Genomic DNA, 23063 nt, shown 5'->3' with positions numbered 1-23063 from the left:
GCGGGCGATCGTGCCATTGGCTGAGGCCCCGCCCAGGCCGAGCGGAGGAGGAGGAGGAGGAGGAGGAGGAGGAGGGGCAGGAGGGTTTGGTTGAGCTGCAGCTGTTTGTCTGTTCGACACAGGCTCGGGCCCGACGGGGGAGACGGAGCCCCAGGTACCGGGCTGATGGAGCCCGCAAGGGCAGGGGCAGAGGCGTCCGGGAGAGAAGCGCAGCCTGACCTGTGATCAGAGGCGGGTGTGGGTGACAGCGACGGGCTCCTGGGGCCCACTGGGGCTGAGAGAAGGGGCCGACCCCTGCAGGCCTAATGGGGGCGCTGAGGAGGGGGCCGGGCGGGCGGGGAGCCTGAAGTTGGTGTGTCCGGCCGATTGCCGGCTCCTGGCGGCGGCGGGGCCGCGGGCCGGCGGGGCGGCCTGGGGCCGAGCGAGCGCAGGGTGTGCAGGCCTCCTGGAGGGCGGCGGAGAGGGAGGAGCTGGGGGCCGGGGCAGCGGGCGAGGAGGGATCAGGCCGGGGAAGGTATCCCCGGAGGAACCGGGAGAAGCCTAGTGGCAAGGGCTGGAGAAGGAACCCTAGCTGGGCAAGAGACATTCTTGTTACGGGGGAAAGTGATTATTATAAAAACAAGCAGGTGTACCGGAGTAGAGCCCAGATGGGTCTGGTCCGGGGAGGGAGAGCTTTAAAGGTAGTTGGGGAAATGGAAGCAGGGCCTGGGAACAGTAATGGGAGGGAGGTTCTGTGAACGCCAAAGGCTGGGCTGCGGGCTCTGGGGTCCTGGAAGCACCCACCGTTTTAGTCCCATTAATGTTGAGATGGGATAAGTTGAAGTTTTTGTTTGTTTGTTTGCTTGCTTGCTTGTTGTGTTTTGTTTGTTTTGTTTGTTTTGTTGGTGCTCCCAGAATAGCCAAGGTAGACAAGTTATTATTCCTTCTGGCCGTTCCACACAGCTCCTACACATTGCCTTGGCATCAGCTGGTTTAGGCTGCAGACCTCTGTTTCTTCTTACCTTTCCTACCTACTGTTTATTGTCCGGTGCAGAAGCCCAGAAGTTGGTTTGGGTGGGTGGGGGTGGGGTGTGCTTGTTATTTTCTTTTCCACTTAGTAATCTCTGACCTAGAAGTGAGGGATCAGCACCGCTTCATGATCTGCTCTGGAAAGGGGTTTAGGGATCTCCGGCCATCAAGAGATCTTGTGACCTTAGTTGGTGAAACTTTTGTGGGACTTAAGACTTGGGTATTTCCCAAGCAGGTAATGGTCAAGTGGAACAAGCCTGGCAGTGTGATAAAACGGAGAAAGGATTTGGTGAAGACTGAGAAATTCCATTCCAAGAGGCTGGCATCATCATCTGTTCTTTGCTCACTTCTTTAGGAACTCAGGTTTCTGTACCATTAGACAGTGGGGTCAGCTTCTGGGGGATGGAGGTGAGTATAGAAAAAGGAGGAATGGCCACTAAGGCCCAGCAGTCCATGCCCATGTATTTTTAATGGTCTGCTAACCTCCTTAGTCCTCCATTGATCCGATTTTCCCTTAATTCCACTTTGTCCATTTTTTCTTTTATTCCAGTGTATAACTACATTTCTTCTTAATTACAAAGTATATACATTTTTTAATGTTCAAGTTGTACAGAAGTGTAAAGAATGTAAATATTACCACACATACCTAACTCATTATACATATTTTGTCCAGAAAGTCAGAGCTAAGAGGCAGCAAATCAAACTAGTCTATTTTGATTTGGGGGCTGTGCCAAAGGTGATCCTGTTGTCAAGTTCCCACCAAAGTCTGGGCTGATACTCTGTTATTTATTGTGTTGCTTTTACAGCTCTTTTTGTCTTGTTCTTATCAAATTCAGATAGAGAACTACACTGTGAACTATCCCTCATATTTTTAAATACCCACATATGCACCTGTTATGTACCAGGTATCCTCAGAAATACCCAAATAAATGGCCAGAATTTTCTTTCATAGGCAGGAAAGAAACATTAAGGCAAGTTATTTAATTTGGGAGAATTAATGGCATCTCTGCTGAAGTAAGGACATTGAGATCTTCTGGTTCATAGTCTCTGTATATTCTGATTATGTGGCGAGCCATTCACCATCCCAAAAGGTGGTGATTCTGTGGGACTCCTGTATCTTCCTTTCGGTAGTGTTTTGAGAAGCACTCATTTCTCTGGATTTAAGCTATTTGGTTTTCCTCTAGACCTCTACAACTGGCACATTTAAAAAAAAATTTTTTTATTTATAAAAAGGAAACACTAACAAAACCATAGGATAAGAGGGGTACAACTCCACACAATTCCCACCATCAGAACTCCATATCCCATCCCCTCCACTGATAGCTTTCCTATTCTTTATCTTTCTGGGAGTATGGACCCAAGGTCATTGTGGGATGCAGAAGGGGGAAGGTCTGGCTTTTGTAATTGCTTCCCAGCTGAACATGGGTGTTGAAAAGAGAGTTAACATATGAAGCCAAACAAGTTGTTGACTAATCATGAACCTAAAGGCTGGAATAGTGCAGATGAAGAGGTGGGGGGGGGGTGTCCTCCATTTTGTAGATAGCTAGTAGGCCTATTTTAGTTATATTCCAAAGGGCCCGTGACTATACTAGTTTTTGTTTGTTTTTCTGGCACATTTTATACAGCCACCATACTAACTGAATTTGTCCTTACTGTCTTTTAAAGAGATGTGTGCCCACCCCTCTATAATGCCCTCAGATACCTTGATTATTGCCCCCTCAGGAATTTTTTTTTTCTCCTACAAAGCCAGTTCTAGAGAAAAGTAAGTGTGTGTGTGTGTGTGTGTGTGTGTGTGTGTGTACACAATAAAATTTCTCTAGACTGTGGTCCAGGAGGTGGCACAGTGGATAAAGCATTAGACTCTCAGACATGAGGTCCCAAGTTCAGCCCCTGGCAGCATATGTACCAGAGTGATGTCTGGTTCTTTCTCTGTCTTCTCTTGTCTTTCTCACTAATAAATAAATAAAATCTAGGGGGGAAAATTTTCTCTAGGCTTTAGTTTTCTTCAACTAATCCTCCTCTTTTTTGGTCTTTTTCACTTTTTTTACCAGAGCACTTTTCAGCTCTGGCTTATGGTGGTTGGGGGACTGAACCACCAGGGACTTGGAAGCCTCAGGCATGAGAGTCTCTTTGCATAACCATTATGTTATCTATCTCTGCCTTGTTTATTTATGAGAGAGAGAGAGAAGCAGAGCATCACTCTAGCACATACAATGATGGGGAGCAAACTCCTTACCTCACGCTTGTGTGAGTCTAATGCTTTATGCACTGTGCTTGCTACCTCTCAGTTCTCCTTTGCTAATTTTTTTTCTTTTTTCTTTTTTATTATTTAATAATGAATGACAAGTCTGTTGGATGAGAGGGGTACAATTCCACATAATTCCCACCACAAGAGTTCTTCATCCATTGGAAGCTTTCCTATTCTTTATTCCTCTGGGAGTATGAACCCAGTATGCTAATTTTTTATGTCCTGTCCCCTCCCTGTTTTTTTTTTTTTTTCCTTCTCTTTCCCTTAATTAAAACTACCTTGGGGGTCAGGCAGTAGCATAGTGGTTTAAGTGCACATGGCGCCAAGCACAAGGACCGGTATAAGAATCCTGGTTCGAGGGGGTCGGGCGGTGGTGCAGTGGGTTAAGCGCACATGGCGCAAAGCGCAGGGACCGATGTAAGGATCCCGGTTCGAGCCCCCGGCTCCCCACCTGCAGGGGAGTCGCTTCACGGTTGGTGAAGCAGGTCTGCAGGTGTCTGTCTTTCTCTCCCCTCTCTCTCTGTCTTCCCCTCCTCTCTCCATTTCTCTCTGTCCTGTCCAACAACAAAGCAACGTCAACAATGGCAATAATAACCGCAACGAGGCTGCAACAACTAGGGCAACAAAAAAGGGGGGAAAAATGGCCTCCAGGAGCGGTGGATTCATGGTGTAGGCACCGAGCCCAGCAATAACCCTGGAGGAAAAAAAAAAAAAAAAAAAGAATCCTGGAATCCTGGTTCGAGCCCGAGCCCCCAGCTCCCCACCTGCAGGGGAGTCGCTTCACAAACGGTGAAGCAGGTCTGCAGGTGTCTATCTTTCTTTACCCCTCTCTGTCTTCCCCTCCTCTCTCCATTTCTCTCTGTCCTATCCAACAACGACATCAATAACAACAACAGTAATAACTACAACAATAAAACAACAAGGGCAACAAAAGGGAATAAATAAATAAATATTTTTAAAAAATTTTTTTAAAAAGGTACCTTCAAGAAGTGATCAGTACTGGCTTGCTTTATATTAATATGTAAATGACAGGGCCTGCCTGAGGATCCAGATAAAACACAGAACTTGCATGAGTTCCCAGGCTCCATTCTGGCACTACATATGCCCAAACTGAGCAGTGTTGTAGTCAGACATAAAAAATGAATTGATTTCTTAAGAAGAAGTAATAAAAGTCACGTAAAGTATCCTTTTAAAGAGCTTTTGCCTCTTAGAAAACTAAAGAGTAGAGTCATCAATGTTGAATTTCAAAGACTCACAGACTTATTTTTTGGAAGACTAGGGAAATGGCATAGTGGCCACACACACCTTTCATGCCCAAGGTGCTAAGGTTCTAGTTGCAATCCCTGCCACGACCATAAGCCAGAGCTGAGTAGTCCTTTGGTTTAAAAAAATTGGGGTGGGGGAGCAGTTGGTTTACATGCACAAATACCTGGGTTTGAGCCCCGGCTCCACACCTGCAGAGGGGGGATTTTCATGGGTGGTGAAGCAGGTAATGCAGGTGTGTCTGTCTTTCTCCCTTTATCTTCCCCTCCTCTCTCAATTTCTCTCTGTCTTATAAAGAAAAAAATAAAGAAAAATTAGTTACCAGGAGTGGTAGATTTATTGTACAGTTACCACCAAGTCCCAGAGATGACTCAGGTAGCAATAATAATTATTATTATGTCTGTCTCCAGGGAGATAGCTCAGGGGGTAAAGCAAGTGCCTTACTGTGCACACAGCCCAGGATTAAGCACCAGCATCACATTGGAGTAACATGTTACCAGGGAAGGCTCTGGTGACATTTTCTATCTAAATGAAGTTGGCCCACAAATGGTGAAATCATGCATGTCTGAGACCCCAGCTCCACAAATAATAATAATAATAATAATGTATGTATACACATGCATATTTATTCTAGAGAAATAGTTCAAATAGGATTTACATGCCCTAGACTCCTAATTTGATACCCTAAAGCCACTGGGATAGCTCAACCAGTAGAATGCACACTTCATTTATTTAATGAGAGAAAGGTGCAGAGAGATTCCAGAGCATTATTTAGTTCTGGCTTATGGTGGTGCTGGAGATTGAACCTAGTACCTCAGAGCCTCAGGCATGAAAGTCTTTTTTCAAAACCATTATGCTACCTCTCTAGCCCAGTAGAACACACACTATACCGTGCATAGGGTTCAAGCACCACACAAAGGGGCAGCTTTACAAGCAGCAGAACTATGCTGTGATGTCTTTCCTTCTATCTCTGTTTTTCTCTTACCTTTTTTTAAAAAATACTTATTCCCTTTTGTTGCCCTTATTGTTGTTGTTATTGATGTCATCGTTGTTGGATAGGACAGAGAGAAATGGAGAGAGGAGGGGAAGACAGAAAATGGGAGAGAAAGGTAGACACCTGCAGACCTGCTTCACCACTTGTGAAGCGACTCCCCTGCAGGTGGGGCGCTGGGGGCTCGAACCTGGATCTTTACGCAGGTCTTTGCGCTTTGTGCCACATGCACTTAGACCGCTGAGCTACCACCCGACTCCCTTCTCTTACCTTTTATCTGGACATAATAGTCCACCAGGAGCAGTGAAATCACACAGGCAGGAAGACTTATAGGCCGGGTGGTGGCACACCTGGTTGAGCAAACATGTTACCCTGCTCAAGGACCCAGGTTCAAACCTGCAGGGGAAAAGTTTTTCAAGTGATGAAGCAGTGCTGCAGGTGTCTCTTTTGCTCCATCCCTGCCTGTCTTCTTCCCTCTCAATTTCTGTCTCTGTCAAATAAATAAAATATTTTTAAAAGAATCTTTAAGGGTCTAGGTGGCAGAGCACCTGGTTGAGCGAACATGTTACAGTGTTAAAGGACTCAGGTTCAAGCCTCCAGTCCCCACCTGAAGGAGGAAAGCTTTGTGAGCAGTGAAGCAGTGCCGCAGGTGTCTCTCTGCCTCCCCCTTCCTTCCTGATTTCTGACTGTCTCTATCAAATAAATAAAGATACTAAAAAAATTTTTAAAGTCTTTAAAATATTTAGAAACGCATATATTTGGAGAAGAGGGCTCTCCCGTTGCCATAGAAGTCACACCTTTTATCTTTTAACTTGTCAGACTCACATATTGCTCTCCTATGGTTTACTTGTTTATGTGCATTAATAAGAATTTCACTTCTGAGGAGGAACAAAGTAGTCTGCATGTATATAGCCGGCTCTCTTAAGTCTACAGCATTTCAGATTGGAAGGCAATCAGTGTGAGACAATGAACTAGAAATAAGAAAATGCAACAGTCCTCTAGGAGGAAGGATGCCTGAGAACTCTAAATAATACAGTCCCACTTCCCAAGGTGGTATCGGAAGGATTAAGTCATTGATGAACAGTAACTGAGTAATGAGCCACCTAGGTGAGCACAGCATGCAGATTCTTGGAATGGATTATACATTCTTTTGCGGGGAAGCAGGTTCCTTTTCAGAGTCCCTTCTAGGTCTGTGTATGTCTTTCTTTCTTTCTATTTTTTTAACTTGAGTTTCTTAAGCTCAGGAATAAGTAGAAATAGCAACCCAAACTTTGTTTGTTTGTTGTATTTTTAATTTTTTTTATACTTAACATAGACTGAAACTCCCAGGAACTCTTTCAGCCACAGTTGCTTCAGTGTTAGGGTGAGAGGGCTGCCCATCAGTGTGATTGGGCCATCTGAGGCAGAGTGAGTAACGGTGACAGGAAAAGCAGTTAGCCCATGTGAGTTGCAACAGTAGCTTGTGGGCTAGGTCTCAAGGGAGGGGTCTTATCCAGGAGAGAATTCTTTCAGAAAAGCCAGTTTCAAACATTCCCAAATGGAACTAAGAATAGTACAGGTAGTACAGAAGGAGAAGGAAGAGTAGATGGAGAAGGGAAGCAGGATTGCTTTGGCCTTGATTCAAGGAACATTTAATGGGCACCTACTGGGGACCAAGCATTGTACTTTGCTCCAAGATTAGAAATTCCTAGAACAGAGCAGACTGACTCCACTGGCTCTAATAAATGCTGTCATAGTGGCCTGGGAGGTAGCACTGTGGATGATGCATTAGACTCACTAGTGCGAGGTAAGGAGTTTGATCCCCAGCATTGGATATGCCAGAGTGATGCTCTGGTTCTCTATCCTGTCAAAAAAAAAAAAAAAAATAGGCGCCAGGAGCAATGAGTTCGTGATACCAGCACTGAGCCTCAGTGATAACCCTGGAGGCAAGAAAAAAATAGTAAAGTAAAATGATAAAATAAAATAAATGAATAAATTTAACAACTTTGGCTCAGCGGTGAAGGGACTGAATGAAACTATAGCATTCTCAGTTCAAGATCTTGGTAATTTGGGGTCTAAACAAAGTCAGAGAGTTGAAGGTAGTTACTGGCTTCTGCAATACCTCAGTAAATCTCTCACATTATTCTCAGAGCCCACAGAATTTCTTTGTGGCAAACATGACCATTTCTTACCATATTGCCTTCCATTGAATTGCTTCTATTTCAGCCATCCTGGCAAGTATTCTAGAGGGCATAGTAATGAGTGAGCCTTCTGTCAAAGGATATGGGACTGAATCCCAGTTCCCAGGAAAGGCCTGGTTTTCCTAACTTGCTTTCAGTCTCAAAGGAGGCACTTATCTAAACAGAATAGAGGCAGAAACTCTGTTCAACCTAAGCTCTGTTCTTCCCCTGGCGTCCTCTTCATAGTTCAGCATCTCCTGCCTCCAAAAGTGTAATGATATAACAGCAGCAAGAATAAATACCTAACTAGAAGTACTTGCTGGAAGGGTAGGGCTTGTTTGTCTTGTTTCGTTTTTTTAACACTTGTGTGATAACTGGCTGTATGGTAACGCCTGGCAAGTTGATTAACTTTTTTTTTTTAATTTATTTCTTTATTGGGGAATTCATGTTTTACATTCAACAGTAAATACAATAGTGTGTTCATGCATAACATTCCCCAGTTTCCCATTTAACAATACAATACAACCCCCACTATGTCATTTATCATCCTTCATGGACCTGTATTCTCCCCAAGTTTATTAACTTTATGTGCCACAGTTTCCTCACATGCAGAATAGAGACTGGAATAGATAACCTATTAATAGCCAAACTGGCTTTATATAAAGAACAGATATTTGGTAGTGTGCTAGCCTCCAGTGGAACTCATATGACTTCGTATATTGTTGCTATAGGGATTTGAAACTACCATGTGGAAGGGGGCTAAGAAATGCGGTCTTGCTCTAACTGGAACTGGTAGGCTAATAACCCTCCCTTATTCAGACTTTTCTGTGATGCTAGGAGAGATGTCCATTCTAAAGAACTTGCTCCTCAGGACTGGGTGGTGGTGCACCTGTTTGAGAACACATATTACAATGGGCAAGAACCCAGGTTCAAGCCCCTGGTTCCCATCTGCGGGGAAAGCTTTACAAGTGGTGAAGCAGTGAGTGTTGCAGGTGTCTCTCTGTCCCTCTCTCCCTCTGTAACTCCCCCTTCCCTCTCGATTTCTGGCTGTCTCTACCCAATAAATAAAGGTAAGTAAAAAAAAAAAAAGAACTTGTGCCTCTGTCTTCTACCCTTCTTGCCTATGGCCTGATGCCATGGTTAAGGCTCAATCCTCCCTAGTTAGTGGACCATTTTATAAATCATTCTTCTGGAGGTGTACTTTTTTATTATTATTATTTTATATTTATTTATTTTCCCTTTTGTTGCCCTTTTTTATTGTTGTAGTTATTATTTATTTTGTTATTGTCATTATTGTTGGATAGGACAGAGAGAAATGGAGAGAGGAGGGGAAGACAGAGAAAGAGACCTGCAGACCTGCTTCACCACTTGTGAAGCGACTCCGTCGCAGGTGGGGAGCCAGAGGCTCGAATCGGGTTCCTTATGCCAGTCCTTGGCGCTTCGCCCCATGTGCGCTTAACTCACTGCGCTACCGCCCGACTCCCGGAGGTAAACTTTTTTATTTTTATTTTATTTTATTTATTTTACCTTTTGTTGCCCTTGTTGTTTTTATTGTTGTTGTAGTTATTGTTGTCATCATTGTTAGATAGGACAGAGAGAAATGGAGAGAGGAGGGGAAGACGGGGGAGAGAAAGATAGACACCTGCAGACCTGCTTCACCGCTTGTGAAGCGACGCCCCTGCAGGTGGGGAGCCGGGGGCTCTAACCGGGTTTCTTATGCCGGTCCTTGCGCTTCGCGCCACGTGCCCTTAACCCGCTGAGCTACCGTCCAACTCCCCCAGAGGTGTACTTTTAAGGGAATAAATATGATCTGAGTCAGAGAGAAGATAACCTGTTGGTCCCCTTTTTGGCCTCAGTTTTGGAGGCAGTAATCATCACACCACTTGATTAATTGATTGGCTCTGGTTTATATTTTTGGCTTCACATAGATCGTTTGTTCACTGTTAAATCATAGCAAAAGATCAACACCAGAGTAGGGGAGAAATCAAGTGACCCATCTACTTTCTGTACCCCTGATCTTTTGAGAGTTTAACTCTTGTACTTGGTCTTAGACAAAAAGTGATCAGTGTAAAACTATTACATAAAACACAGGACCTGAGGCCTGGGAGATGGTGCAGTAGATAAAGTCTTGGACTTGCAAGCATCAAGTCTTGAATTCAATCTCTGGCATTATATGTGCCAGTAATGTTCTGGTTCTCTTGACTTTGTCAAGGAATAAAAAGAAAGAGAAAGTAAGAAAGAAAGAGAAACTCCTGAATAATAATAATAATGAACCCTTATAAACATGCTGGGGTTAAAGAACAAGACACAGAGAGAAGCAATCCATCAGTTACTGTGAACAAGGAAGGTAGGACATAATCTTAAAGTGAAATTTTGAAATGGGAGGTAGCCTTTTCCAGCCCGTATGTACTAATCTCAGGCAATCCAAGATTGCCTAGTGGCAGGAAAGTTTGCTGACCTTGTCTGGCTCTGGCTTGATTTACCACTTGTAGGGGTTAGTAACAAGGACTTTGCAACCTGAGTGTGTGGTGACTTTCCTAACTTCACATTTCCTCAGCTGCCTGCTGTTTTCCAACACTTAAGAATGTTTGCTGGTGAGAATTCAGTTCACTCCACCACTCATGTTTTCATATAGTAACATGTTTTGCTCCTTGAACCACATGCATTGAAGTAGATTAAAATATGAGAGATTGAGTTGGAGAATCTAGTAACTTTTCCTTGTTGTTTCTTGAGAGTATAGTTTATGCATATCATCTAAAGGAAACATGATCAGTTTACCAAACGTGGCTTATTTCCCTCCCCCTATTTTTATCAGCTTTTCTGTTTTATTTATTCCCTTAGCACCAGGGACCTTGTGTATATACAGTTCTACCACTCCAAGGCCAATTTTTTAAATTCTTTTTATTTCAGATAGAGACAGAGTGGGGGGAAGAGACACCACAACTCCACCATCCATGGAGCTTCCCCAGTGTTGTCCATGGTGCTCACATGTGGTGCCAGGGATTGAACCAGGGCTTCATGAATGATCTACTCTTCTTGGTGAGCTATCTCACAGCCGCTATTCTTTTTTTTAATTATTGATTGACTTTTTTTTTTTTCTTAAACCAGAGTATTAGGCCTGGATTTTGGTGATGCTGGGGATTGAACATGGGACCTTGAAGCCTCAGGCATGAAAGTAGTTGGCATAACTACTATACTACCTCCCCAACCCATGACAAATAATGTATACAAATTATAGGACTAACAAACTAAATAAAAATCTGCAGAGAAAAAGGTATGGAAGGACACACATGTTAACCTGTGAGAAGAGTGGAATTGAAGAGGACTATATGTGAAGGATTCTAATTTATTCATTCTACATACTATTTCCCAGAGCACTGCTCAGCTCTAGTGTCAGGGATCCAACTCAGAATCTCATGTTTGAGAGTTCAGCACTTACTGACTTTACCACTTCCCTGGCTGCCCAATAAATCTTCTTTTTTTTTTTTTTAAGAATGAATTATGTAGAATGAGAGCAGGGGAGACAGCCTAATGATTATGCAAACAAACATCTCATGCCTGAGGCTCTGAGGTCCCAGGTTCAGTCCCCTGCACCACCATAAAGCCAGAGCTAAACTGTGCATGTAGAATGAAAAATTTAGAGTCCTTCACATATAATGTCGAAGATCCAATTTATGGTAGTACTGAGAGTTGAACCTGGGACCTTGAAGTCTCACATGTAAGTCTTTTTGTACAGTTATAACGATAGCTCCCCAGCCTATTGAAGATAAATTTTAAGGAGGCTGGGTAATGGCGTGCCCAGTTAAGCACACATAGAGACTGTACTCAATAAGCTCTTACAAGCCAAACTAGCTTTATATAAAGGACTGATATTTGGTAGTGTGCTAGCAACCAGTGGAACTCATATGACTTCGCATGTTGTTGCTGTAGGGACTTGAAACTACCATGTGGAAGGGCGCCTAAGAAATGGAGTCTTGTGGGGACTGGGCGGTGGTACACTGGGTTAAGTGCACATAGTACGAAGCACAAGGAAGGATCCTGGTTTGAGCCTCTGGCTTCCCACCTGCAAGGAGGTCGCTTCACAGGTGGTGGATCATCATGTCTACAGGTGTCTTAGTTTTGTGTTAACTGGAACTTGTAGGCTACTAACCCTCCCTTATTCAGACTTTGCTGTGCTGCTGGGACAGATGTTCACTCCCTAGCTGTAGGGGCCACTTCACAAGCAGTGGAGCAGGTCCTCGTTGCGTCTTTATCTCCTGTCCTCTCTGTTTTTTCCTGGCCTATCTAATAAAAATTTAAAAAGGAAAAAATGACCACCAGGAGCGGTGGATTTATAATAACCCATGCAATGCTTTTGGGGAGAGGCTTTACATACACTGATCTTGCTAACTCTTACAGTTTCTTTCCCCTCAGAGTCAGGATAATGTATAGTAAGGTTTAAGTGACTGGACTCTCAAAGTCTCAACTTCTCTTTCTCTTTCTAACCCCTCCACTACCAGGTTTCCTAACCCTTTGAAAGTAGAAAAGGTAGAGTCAGGCAGTGGCATACCTGGGTAAGTGCACACATTATAGTACACAAGGACCTGGGTTCAAGCCTCCCTGCAGAGGGAAGCTTCATGAGTAGTGAAGCAGTGCAGCATGTGTCTGTCTGTCTCTCTCTCTTTCTCTCTCTCTGTTCCTCTTCCCTCTAAATATCTCTGTTCTATCAAATAAAAGAAATAAAGTTTAAAATATTAAAAATAATAAAAAGCAGAGGTGATTTGCTGTCATCATAGTCATTGCTCTGTCGTCAGATATTTATTGCTTGAAGTTTTACCACCCCTACCTCACCCCAGTACCACCCTCTGGAAGCCCCTGCATGTGTTTAAAACACTTTTCTCTGCTGCTAATGTGGAGGGCTACAGCTGTTAGACCTATGTAGTTAAGGGGATAATTTAATCCCTAGGAAGCAGGAAGACAACTGCAAGTTGGGAGTAGATCAAACCTACTAATTTGACAGACTTTCAGGCCTGTAGTGGCAGCAAAAATAGAGAAAGAGTTTTGTATGTCGGGGAAGATGGCATAATGGTTATGTAGAGACACTCATGCCTCAGAGCTGAGCAGTGCTCTGGAAAAAGAGAGAGTTTATACCAAGTGTGAACTATTGCTTGTTTTGCTGCTTACCTTTAGATCTTGAGTAAGGAAGGATAAATTAAAAAGAGGGGTGGAGGGGCCAGGCGGTAATGTACCTGGTTAAGCTCACATAGCACATAAGAAGGGCAAGAACCAGCACAAGGATCCTGGCTCTAGCTCCCGGCTTCCCATCTGCAAGGAGTCGCTTTACAAGTAGCGAAGCAGGTCTACAGGTGTCTTTCTCTCCCCCTCTCTGTCTTCCCCTCAAACCCGGGTCCTTAAGCCTGTCCTTGCCCTTTGCGCCACCTGCTCTTAACCCACTGCGCTATCACCTAACCCCCAGTAAATTATTTTTTTAAGTGATGGATGATTGTGAGAGCTTGTAGGAGTAAGGAAATGAGGTTTTATCCTTTTTTCTAAAAACTGATTGCATCTGCAATGCCCCTCACCCATTTAATTTTAACACACCCCCTTTTTTTTCTTGCAGAACTGCTGAAGCCTGGAAGTCCCTTCCCCTTCCCCCTCCCCCCTTTGCCGCTTTGTGGCATCCCCCTCCCTCCACCCTTTCCCACTGTGACAATCTAGCCATGACAAGCAGAAGCACAGCCAGGCCCAATGGCCAGCCCCAGGCCAGCAAAATATGCCAGTTCAAATTGGTCCTGCTGGGTGAATCTGCAGTGGGGAAGTCTAGCTTGGTATTACGGTTTGTCAAAGGGCAGTTCCACGAGTACCAGGAGAGCACCATTGGAGGTGAGTGCCTGGGGGAAGATGGGGAGCCTCAGTGCTACTTTAGTAAGGCTTTAAAGTGAGTTCTGGGGACTTCTTTCTAGAACTGGTTCTCTAAGCTCTCTCAGATGCTTTATAAAATGGGAAAATATGCCTTAATGCCTTTTTTTTTTTTTCTGAGTTTAATGTGGTGTTAGAGCCTCATGCATGCACAGTTACCATCTCTCAGGACAATTTTTTTCATCTTGTTTAATTAAGATAGAGGGAGGAAGAAACAGAGAAGAGGGACACCATAGCACTGCTCTGCTGATGCCAGGGTTTGATTTTTTTTTTTTTCCTTCGTCTGTTTCCCTCCTTCCACTTTAAATCCCAGTATAGTGCAATTGAGTCATCTTAGACAAAGTTAGTTCGGAGCAGTAATTTATAATTTTCATCCTATGCATATTTAGGTCTTCGTCTGGACTAAAGATTAATATTGGGGGCCCAGGTGGTGGTGCACTGGGTTAAGCACTTATGTGGTGCACTGGGTTAAGCACATATAGTATGAAATGCAAGGATCCCAGTTTGAGCCTGTAGCTCCTCACCTGCATGGGAGTCGCTTCACAAGTGGTAAAGCAGCTCTGCAGGTGTCTGTCTTCCTCCCTCTTTATCTTCCCCTTCCCTCTCAATTTCTCTCTGTCCTACCCAATAAAAATGGAAAATGGCCACCAGGAGCAATGGATTCATAGTGCTGGCACCAAGCCCCAGCGATAACCTTGGAGGCAAAAAAAAAAAGGGGGGGGTTAATATTGAAGGTCAGATAAGGTTGTCTGAAGTACAGTTACATATGTTTGGAAAAGGCCTCTACATGATGCTAATGCACTTACCTGATAAAAATTGAAGTTGGAACAAAAATACCAAATTTTTAAAAGGGCATTTTCCTTTCCCACCTTTGCCACTTCAGTATGGTGTTGCAACTTTAATAGGGTGTTGATTTAATAAAGAATCTTTTAGGAGAACACGTGTGTTTTCTTATCTTGTATTCACTTAGTCACCTTGGGAATATGTTCTTAGACCAGCAGAAGATTATATGGAAAAGTAACAGCCAAACTATGTTGGTAATAGTGGAGGACCTGCTGTCCAGCTTTAAAATCTAGTCAATTATTTTTATGTGTTTGAATTTTTTTGTGTGTGAAACCAGAGCCCCCACATATACACAATTAAAAAAAATTTTTTTATTAGCTTCATTGGATAGAGACAGCCAGAAATCAAGAGGGAGGGGGTGAGAGAGAGACAGAGAGACACCTGCACCACAGCTTCACCACTTGCAAAGCTTTCCCCCTGCAGGTGGGGACCGGGGGCTCAAACCCGGGTCCTTGTGCATTGTAATATGTGCACTCAACCAGGTGCGCTACCCCTGCCCCCCCATACACAGTTTTGTTTCTTTTTTTTTAAATTATTTTTATTTTATTTATTGAATAGAGACAGCCAGAAATCTAGAGGGAAGGGGGTGATAGAGAAGAGAGACAGAGACACCTGCAGCCCTGCTTCACCACTCACAAAGCTTTCCTCCTGCAGGTGGGGACCAGGGGCTCAAACCCAGGTCCTTGCACATTGTCACATGTGCGCTCAACCAGGTGTGCCACCACCAGGTCCCCATACACAGTTTTCTAACCCTGCACAACTTCACTGCTCTGGGAAACTTTTTTTGTTGTTTGTTTTCCTGTTCAAATACAGGGGTGGGGTGGTCAGGAGATAGCGCAGTGGGTTAAGCACAAATGCAGGAGTGGGGAAGCTTTTTTTATGATGAGGGTCATTTGGGTATTTATGACATCATTTGCATACCATGCAAAATTATCAGCTTAAAAATTAGAACTTAATCTTGCTATGAAAAGGTTCTAGTTGCCTTGGCCAGGCTAGACCAAATCATTTTGGCCCCACCCAGGAAATAGAGAAACTTCAACACTTAAAGTTTCCTCCACTGTCACAGTACCATCATGGTGACAGGGCTTAAATCTGCATTGTGTGCAAGGCATTCGAAGTGCCCTACTTGTTGAGTTACCTTTCCACCCCTTGGTATGACTTCTGAAACATAGTGTCTGAGTTATTATCTGTTATTCTTGGTTGGTTAGTGAGACAAATCACTTTCTGTCACATACTGTTCTATCATGTAGACTTCCAAGGAACAAACTCAGGGGCTTCCTCCATACAAAACATGATATGACACCCCCCCATTTCTTTCTTTTTTCTTTTTCTTTTTTTTTTTAACCAGAGCACTTATCAACTTTGGCTTATAGTGGGGGACTGAACCTGGGACTAAAGAGCCTCAGACATGAGAGTCTCTTTGCATGACTGGTATGCTATCTATCCTGCCTACTTTTTAAACATTTTTTTAAATGTTTTTCTTATTTATTTATTTGAGACAGAGACATCAAGAATGAAGAGGGACATAGAGAAGGAGAGACACCGACAGTACTACTTCCACTGCTCATGAAGTTTTCCCCCTGTAGGTGGGGGCTAGGGGTTTGAATTTGGGGTCCTTGTGCACTATAACAAGTACGCCACCACCTGACCCCACCCTCTCATTTCTTGTCTAGAAAATCTTTCGGCAGAAAGGATTTAGCCAAGAGCAGTCTTAATCCTAATTCTAGGAGTCTATCCATATCTATATTTCATGGGATTTTAAAAAAAGATATTATTTATTTATTTATGAGACAGATAAGAAGAGAGAGAGAAAAAAATCAGACATCACTCTGGTACATGTGCTGCTGGGGATTGAACTCAGGACCTCATGCTTGATGAGAGTGCAATGTATCACCCACTATGCCATCTCCCAGACTACTCATGGAATTTTTTTTCCTTTAGTGGGATGACCCGGGTAATGACTAGTCTTACTGATATATATTTTTTTCTAAGGGGATGATGGATGTTCCCATTTATTATCCTGTTTATAATGTTTTTCCTTTGTTTCTCTCATTCATAGCTGCCTTCCTCACCCAGTCTGTTTGTCTAGATGACACAACAGTCAAGTTTGAAATCTGGGATACAGCTGGGCAGGAGCGATACCATAGCTTGGCTCCTATGTATTATAGAGGTGCCCAAGCTGCAATTGTTGTTTATGACATTACTAATCAGGTAAGCGGTCTGAGAATGCTTTTGTTTTGTTTTACCATTGCATGACTCAGCTCTAGTTTATGGTGATACTGGAGACTGAATTTGGCAGCTCAGAGTCTCTCTCATGAAAAACTCTTTGTATAACCATTATGCTATCTCCCCAGCCCAAAAAGACTGTGTTTGCTTATTTGTCCTAAAATAATTACTTATTAGGGCCAGGCGGTAGCGCATCTGGTTCAGTGCACACATTACAGTGTGCAAGGACCCAGGTTCAAGCCTCTAGTTCCCACCTGCAGGGGGAAAGCTTCATGAGTGGTCAAGTATAGCTTTAGGTGTCTCTCTTTCTCTCTCCCTTTCTATCTACCCCTCCCTATTCAATTTCTCTCTGTCTCTGTCCAATAACAATAATAATAATAATTTATTTTTTGTTACCAGGGTTATCACTGGGGCTTGGTGCTTGCATAGTTCCACCATTCCTGGTATCCCATATATATATAGTAGAACAGAGAGAAATTGAGAGGAACAAGGGAGATAAAAGATTGAGAGAGACACCTGCAGACCTGTTCATTGCTTGTAAAGCTTTTCCCCTGCAGGTGGGGACCGGAAGTTTGAACCTGGGTTCTTGTGCATGGTAGGTAACATGTACACTTAACCAGGTGAGCCACCACCCAGCCCCTTACAGGTGCACTCTACCAGGTGAGCCATCTCCTGGCTTCCAAACCCCCTCCCATGCCATATATATATATATGTATGTGTGTGTGTTTTATTTTTGCACAATCTAACAAGACATGTTTTTCCTTAAAAACAATATCTCTACTCAAATAAAACAAGGTCAGAGTAAATAAAGAGCTCAGTATGGTGTCAGTTCCATTTGTCCTGGTGTTGTATAGATGACAAGCAGCCAAATATGACAGCTGATAGGTCCAAAGTAAATTCATACATTATTACTTTTTTTTTTTTAATAGGGAGCGAGAGAAGAAAGATACACATTACCCCATTACCTATAAAGCTTCCTTTTTACAGATGGACACCAGGGGCTTGAACTCAGGTCCTCTAGCATGGTAACGTGTTCTAGAGTGTTTCCTGGGTGGTAGCACACCTGCTAGAGCACACACATTACCATGCTCGAGGACCTGAGTTGCACCTGCAGGGAGGAGACTATGAGCAGTGAAGTAGTGCTATAGGCATCTCTCTTTCTCCCTCTTCTCCAACAGCTTCTGTCTCTATCTAAAATAGAATTAATAATAAAAAGTGTGTTCTACTGACTGACCCACCACCCAGCCCCTAAAATAAATATTTATTTTATTTTTGTTTTATTTCTTTATTGGGGGATTAATGGTTTATAGTCGACAGTAAAATACAGTAGTTTATGCATGTGTAACGTTTCTCAGTTTCCCACATAACAATTCATCCCCCACTAGGTCCTCCTCTGCCATCATGTTCCAGGACCTGAACCCTCCCACCCTTACTCTTTACTTTGGTGCACCAACATATTTATTTATTCTATGAGAGAAAGAGATACCAGAAGGCAACTCCACTCCAGTATTTATGATGCTGAAAATCAGTCCCAGGGTCTGGTGCGTGCAAGTCCTGCACTCTACTTATTATGTCAACTCCTCAGCCACCATTCTTGCTTTACTTATAGGAATTAAATTAGATAAGGGAAGAAAAAATAGTTTTTAAGGTAGCAAAACAAGAATTCAAATCATGCCCCTAAATGCTGGGAAGACAGAGGTCACACATGCTCAGAGGCAGGTGGTTTCAGTGAGGGTGGGTCTTCAGGTTCAACACTGGGCCAGGCACATAGCAAATCAGCACACTATCCAAGTGAGCTATTTCACCAGCCCAAGAGGTGCATTTTGAAACTGGAATTTAAAGGTGATTGACTGGGGGCCAGGCGGTAGCGCAGCGGATTAAGCATGCATGGTACAAAGTGCAAGGACCAGTGTAAGGACCCCGGTTCAAGCCCCCAACTCCCCACCTGCAGGGGAGTCGCTTCACAGGCAGTGAAGCAGGTCTGCAGGTGTCTATCTTTCTCTTCCCCTTCTCTCTTCATTTCTCTCTGTCCTATCCCAACAACAATGACAACAGTTTTAATAACAACAACGATAGACAACAAGGGCAACAAAAGGGAAAAAATGGCCTCCAGGAGCAGTGGATTTGTAGTGCAGGCACCACCAAACCCCAGCAATAACCCTGGAGGCAAAAAATAAGGGTGATGGACCTGGAATGGAGTTGTTCCAGCCCACTCATTCTCTTCCTCATGTTTTCCTAGGAAACCTTTGCCCGAGCGAAGACATGGGTAAAGGAACTACAGCGACAGGCCAGCCCTAGCATCGTTATTGCTCTGGCAGGGAACAAAGCTGACCTGGCCAACAAGCGCATGGTGGAATATGAAGTAAGATGACCTAAAAGGTCCCTGTCTCCTACATGTCCTCTGTGCTTGGGATCCCCCTCCAAAAAAAAAAAAAAAAAACACCTGTCTTCTGTGAAACACTCATTTGAGAGCACTCATTATCTCATTTCACAGTTTTGCACCAAGTAGATACACAACACTGATCGTAATGGCAGCCAGGAGATTTTAGAGGAGTTAGAAGAAAATTCCAGAGTAGAGTGGTAGGGGAGTTTCAGCTGTGAGCTGTGAGAGTGCCAGCTTGGGGGCTGGGGAGGTGGCAGTAGGAGATCAGAAAGGAGAATTTGAGATAAGGGACTGTTGAAGTGTTAGAACCCAAAAGCCTCCAACCAGTTCACCCTCCCCTTCATTATCAAGATTTCTGAATTTGTTGGACTGTGGGTTATCCTTGAGGATAACCAGAATATAGGCCCAGGGCCAGCTGGGGAGAAAACCTAGGATATTGTCTAGCTCTGGTGCTACAGGGAGTGAAAGGCAGTACTTGTAGCCGCCCAACATTCAGAACACCACTATGCCCTTGTCCCTTGCAGGAAGCCCAGGCATATGCAGATGACAACAGCTTATTGTTTATGGAGACTTCCGCCAAGACAGCTATGAACGTGAATGATCTCTTCCTGGCAATAGGTAAGACCAGAGCACTCTGAGGTCTTCCTGTCTTTTTCCTTTGCTACCAGGTAAGATCCAAGATCATGAACCTAGGTCATAAGTACAGATGTGAGTGTCTTCTCTTGTGAAAACTTTAGAAATACCATAACTTTCTTTTTTAAAAAACCTTTATTTATTGGCTAGAGACAGAGAGAAATTAAGAAGGGAGGGTAAGATAGAGAGGGAAAGAGTCAGAGAGACACCTGCAGCCCTGCTTCACCACTTGTGAAGCTTTCCCCCTGCAGGTGGGGACCAGGGGCTTGAACCAGGATCCGTGAGCACTTTAATGTGTGTGCTTAACCAGGTGTGCCACCACCTGGCCCCCAAATACTTTCCATGTGACCTCTACCCTTTGACTATAATTTAAGCCCCCTGATCTCAATGTAGTTTGCAAGCAGTAAACCCTCCCCTCTTGAGAATATCTTGTTAATTCCCCCATGTCTCCTCCACCGTTTGGGGCAGATGAGTAAAATTCTTTCTTTTTCTTTTCTTTCTTTTTTTTTCCCCCTAGCTAAGAAGTTGCCAAAGAGTGAACCCCAGAATCTGGGGGGTGCAGGATGCCGAAGCCGGGGTGTGGATCTGCATGAACAGTCCCAGCAGAACAAGAGCCAGTGTTGTAGCAACTGAAGGGGTGGCTAGCAGCAAACAAGTATGGAGCTAGCACGAGAGCTAAGAAATAACCTCCATCCCCACCCCTCAGCACACAGCCCCTCTGGTAACAGCACACTGAGCCCTGGCTCCCAAGGGCTGCCTCCTGACAGCTCCGTCATGGCACTTTTTAACGCTTCAGCAACCAACACCAGGCAGCTGTTGCCACTGGCCTCCTACCCCTGCTGTGGGACTCAGGGGTCAAACCCCCCCAGGATTTACCTTCCAAAACAAACTTTCTTCACTTTGTATTATAGGTGCAAGACAGTGACCTACTTATTATCTTTCCTCTTCTTCCTCTTCCTTATTATTATTACTTTCCCAGAAAACACCTTTTTTTTTTTTTTTTGGGGGGGGTCTCTTGCCCCTTTCCCTTCTGCTTTTGGTCAGTCAATCCCTGTTCCTGATCCCGATTTTCTCCTCTCCCAGGGTGGAGAAGGTGGTGATCCAGGAACTGAGAAGAATTTCCAGTCCAGTCATATTAAGGGCCCTGGGGGGAGAGTAAGGCTGAGAGCAGGAAGAAATAAGGAAACATTTTCTTTTTGTTTGCATTTGGTTGGAGTTTCTCACATCTGAAAACATTGGTATCCATGAGTTTGCCTTGTGGAGGAGGGTGTTTCTAGGGTAGCAGTGAGAACAGGAAATTGAGCTCTCGGCACCAGGTAGGAGTCATGTTGTTAGCTAACTGAGTGGAGGTAGAGATGCAGTGACATCGAGGCTCTGGAACTCTTCCAAAGCCTCATTTCCCCTCACCCAGCCTCTTAGGTAGCTTCTCCCCCATAGTGGGGGAGACTCTGGACCCCAGAGTCCTCCAAAGAATCTTCACTGGTTGCCTGCATCTTTGGCTCTGCTGTGATCTAATTAGAGGAGGGAGCAGTTTCTGATACCCATCCTCTGATGTATACATATGCATTTTTCTTTCTCTCTGGCCTTTAGATGGCCTCAGCCCAACCACTATATGCCCCTGCAGTTTGCACTTTAATTAATTGATGGGAGTTAAGTTAGGATACTTGTTTCATGGGGGAGTTTGATCGACTCACCTGCCCTCTCACTTTTTTAATTAAATGGATTCCATGAGTATTTGAGGTTTTGGGAAGGGCTGTAGAGAGTAATACCAGTGGCAACTACTCAGGCCCAAACTCCACTGCTAGCTTCCTCTTAACTCTGCTTCTTGACCTATATTCTTGCCAATTTAGCTCTTGGATATAGGTTTGCCTTTCCTGGGAAACTAATTGGGCCACTTGAGAGTGGTCTCAGAATAGCTTATGTCACAGTAGAGGAGTGAAGAGGGATCAGGCAAGAGGGAAGAGTTTTCTGTCCTTTCCCAGAGTTCACGTTCAAATTGATCTCCCCAGTACCATGTATTTTCTATTTCCCTGTAAATAGGTTTTGACTTTATTCCTACTGTACAGTCTGTTCTGTCCCCCACCTCCCATCAGACCCCATTTCTTTAGGTTATTCCTCCCATCCTTATATATTCTCCCTCTCCCCATGTATCCAATGGGTTAATCCACGTACCACTAGGGACTACTACCACAAAGGCCTACTCTTGGTCCCTCATACCACCTGTTCCTGTTGACAAGGAACAACTATCACTGAAGGCCCCTCACAGCTGTGCTGTCTCACATCACCAGAGACAGGATGGTCCTTTCTAGATCTCTAACCTTTCTTTCCATCCCCTGTCAGGTATTAATTTAGGATGTCTTTGGGGAAACCATCAAGGCAAGAGAGAAATCTGAGCTTCTTCCTTCCCAGTTTTGGAGGAAATAAGATAGAAAAGGGCACAGTGACCTAGTATTGGACCCTTTCTGCCATATTGGTTTATAGACTGTCTTCTGTCCCAAGACAGCTTAGAGACCCATGAAGCTGAGATACTGAAGAACCCAGCTTAGGTTGTTCCACTTAAGCCTCAATTCCCTCCCTTTTCCCGGGGCAGCCTTAGTTCTTGTGGCCCTAAAACACATAGACCTTGCTCCCCACACTCTGCCTTCACCCTAGCACCCACAAGACTCTTAAAGCACCCAGTGCTTCCTAACAAAGTGGAAGAACGAGGGTGGCTCTCTTAAGTCTCTTAGAGATAAAGTTATTTCTCTGTGCATCTCTGTGGAGCAGGAATAGATATTTCATTGCCTTGGAGCTGAGAAACCATTTCTCCAAGCTTCTCCTATCCCCAGTCTCACTTAGGAATGGGATCGGCCTTAGTCTCTGGGCCTGTCTGCTGCCTTCCTTCTACTTCCTACCAGCTCTTCTGCTTTCCTTTGAGCTTGGCAATCTTGGTTTTTATTTCCCAGCTATTTTTTTTTTATCAATTTTTTTAAGGGGGAGGGAGGTGTTTTATCCTGTTTTGTTTCTCATTTTGCCTCTAAGAAAAGATTTGCCTTTTATCCTATCTCTTCCTCTCCCAACCTAATAATCGTGGTAACAGAATGCAACTGCTGATTTACCGATGTATTTAATGTAAGTAAAAAAGGGGGAAAAAAAGAAAAGAAAGTTGTGCTGGAGTGTTGTTTTCTTTTACTATGCGATTCCTCTGTCTAATACTAGAAAGCTGGAATAGCACCCATTGTTTTTTAGAACCCCAGCCACAGTCTCCCCAGTGTCCTGATGTTCCTTCATATTCCCTCAAATGGCCCTTCATCAAATCTAATCATAGCTTACTGTTTTTAAACTTTCTTAAAAGAATGTTTATATGGTATATGTGTGTGTGTGGGGGGGGTATCTGTAGAACCTGGGACATTATTTGATATTTGATAACTG

At 43.9% G+C, this 23063-nt stretch overlaps 1 protein-coding gene across 3 annotated transcripts; it reads left to right on the top strand.

Annotated features, from left to right (window-relative positions):
• The first annotated feature begins 34 nt into the window (after positions 1 to 34).
• On the top strand, positions 35 to 22805 carry RAB5B (RAB5B, member RAS oncogene family). 3 transcript variants are annotated; one of them, XM_060195184.1, is made up of 7 exons: positions 59 to 154; positions 10580 to 10708; positions 13269 to 13531; positions 16470 to 16621; positions 18876 to 18998; positions 19544 to 19637; positions 20170 to 22805. In XM_060195184.1, exons 3-7 carry the CDS (start codon positions 13369 to 13371, stop codon positions 20283 to 20285), a joined length of 648 nt encoding a protein of 215 aa, XP_060051167.1. In that variant the 5' UTR covers positions 59 to 154; positions 10580 to 10708; positions 13269 to 13368; the 3' UTR covers positions 20286 to 22805. The 3 variants fall into 3 exon arrangements, with proteins under 3 accessions (XP_007533413.1, XP_060051167.1, XP_060051168.1); XM_060195185.1 differs by having other exon boundaries at positions 112 to 235; positions 10584 to 10708; XM_007533351.3 differs by lacking the exon at positions 10580 to 10708 and having other exon boundaries at positions 35 to 154.
• Positions 22806 to 23063: the final 258 nt, after the last annotated feature.

The sequence above is a fragment of the Erinaceus europaeus genome, chromosome 7 (assembly GCF_950295315.1).
Source record: "Erinaceus europaeus chromosome 7, mEriEur2.1, whole genome shotgun sequence".
NCBI classification, from domain to species: Eukaryota; Metazoa; Chordata; class Mammalia; order Eulipotyphla; family Erinaceidae; genus Erinaceus; species Erinaceus europaeus.
The sequence above is the reverse complement of the archived record's forward strand: the minus strand, read 5'-3'. Positions and strand labels throughout refer to the sequence as shown.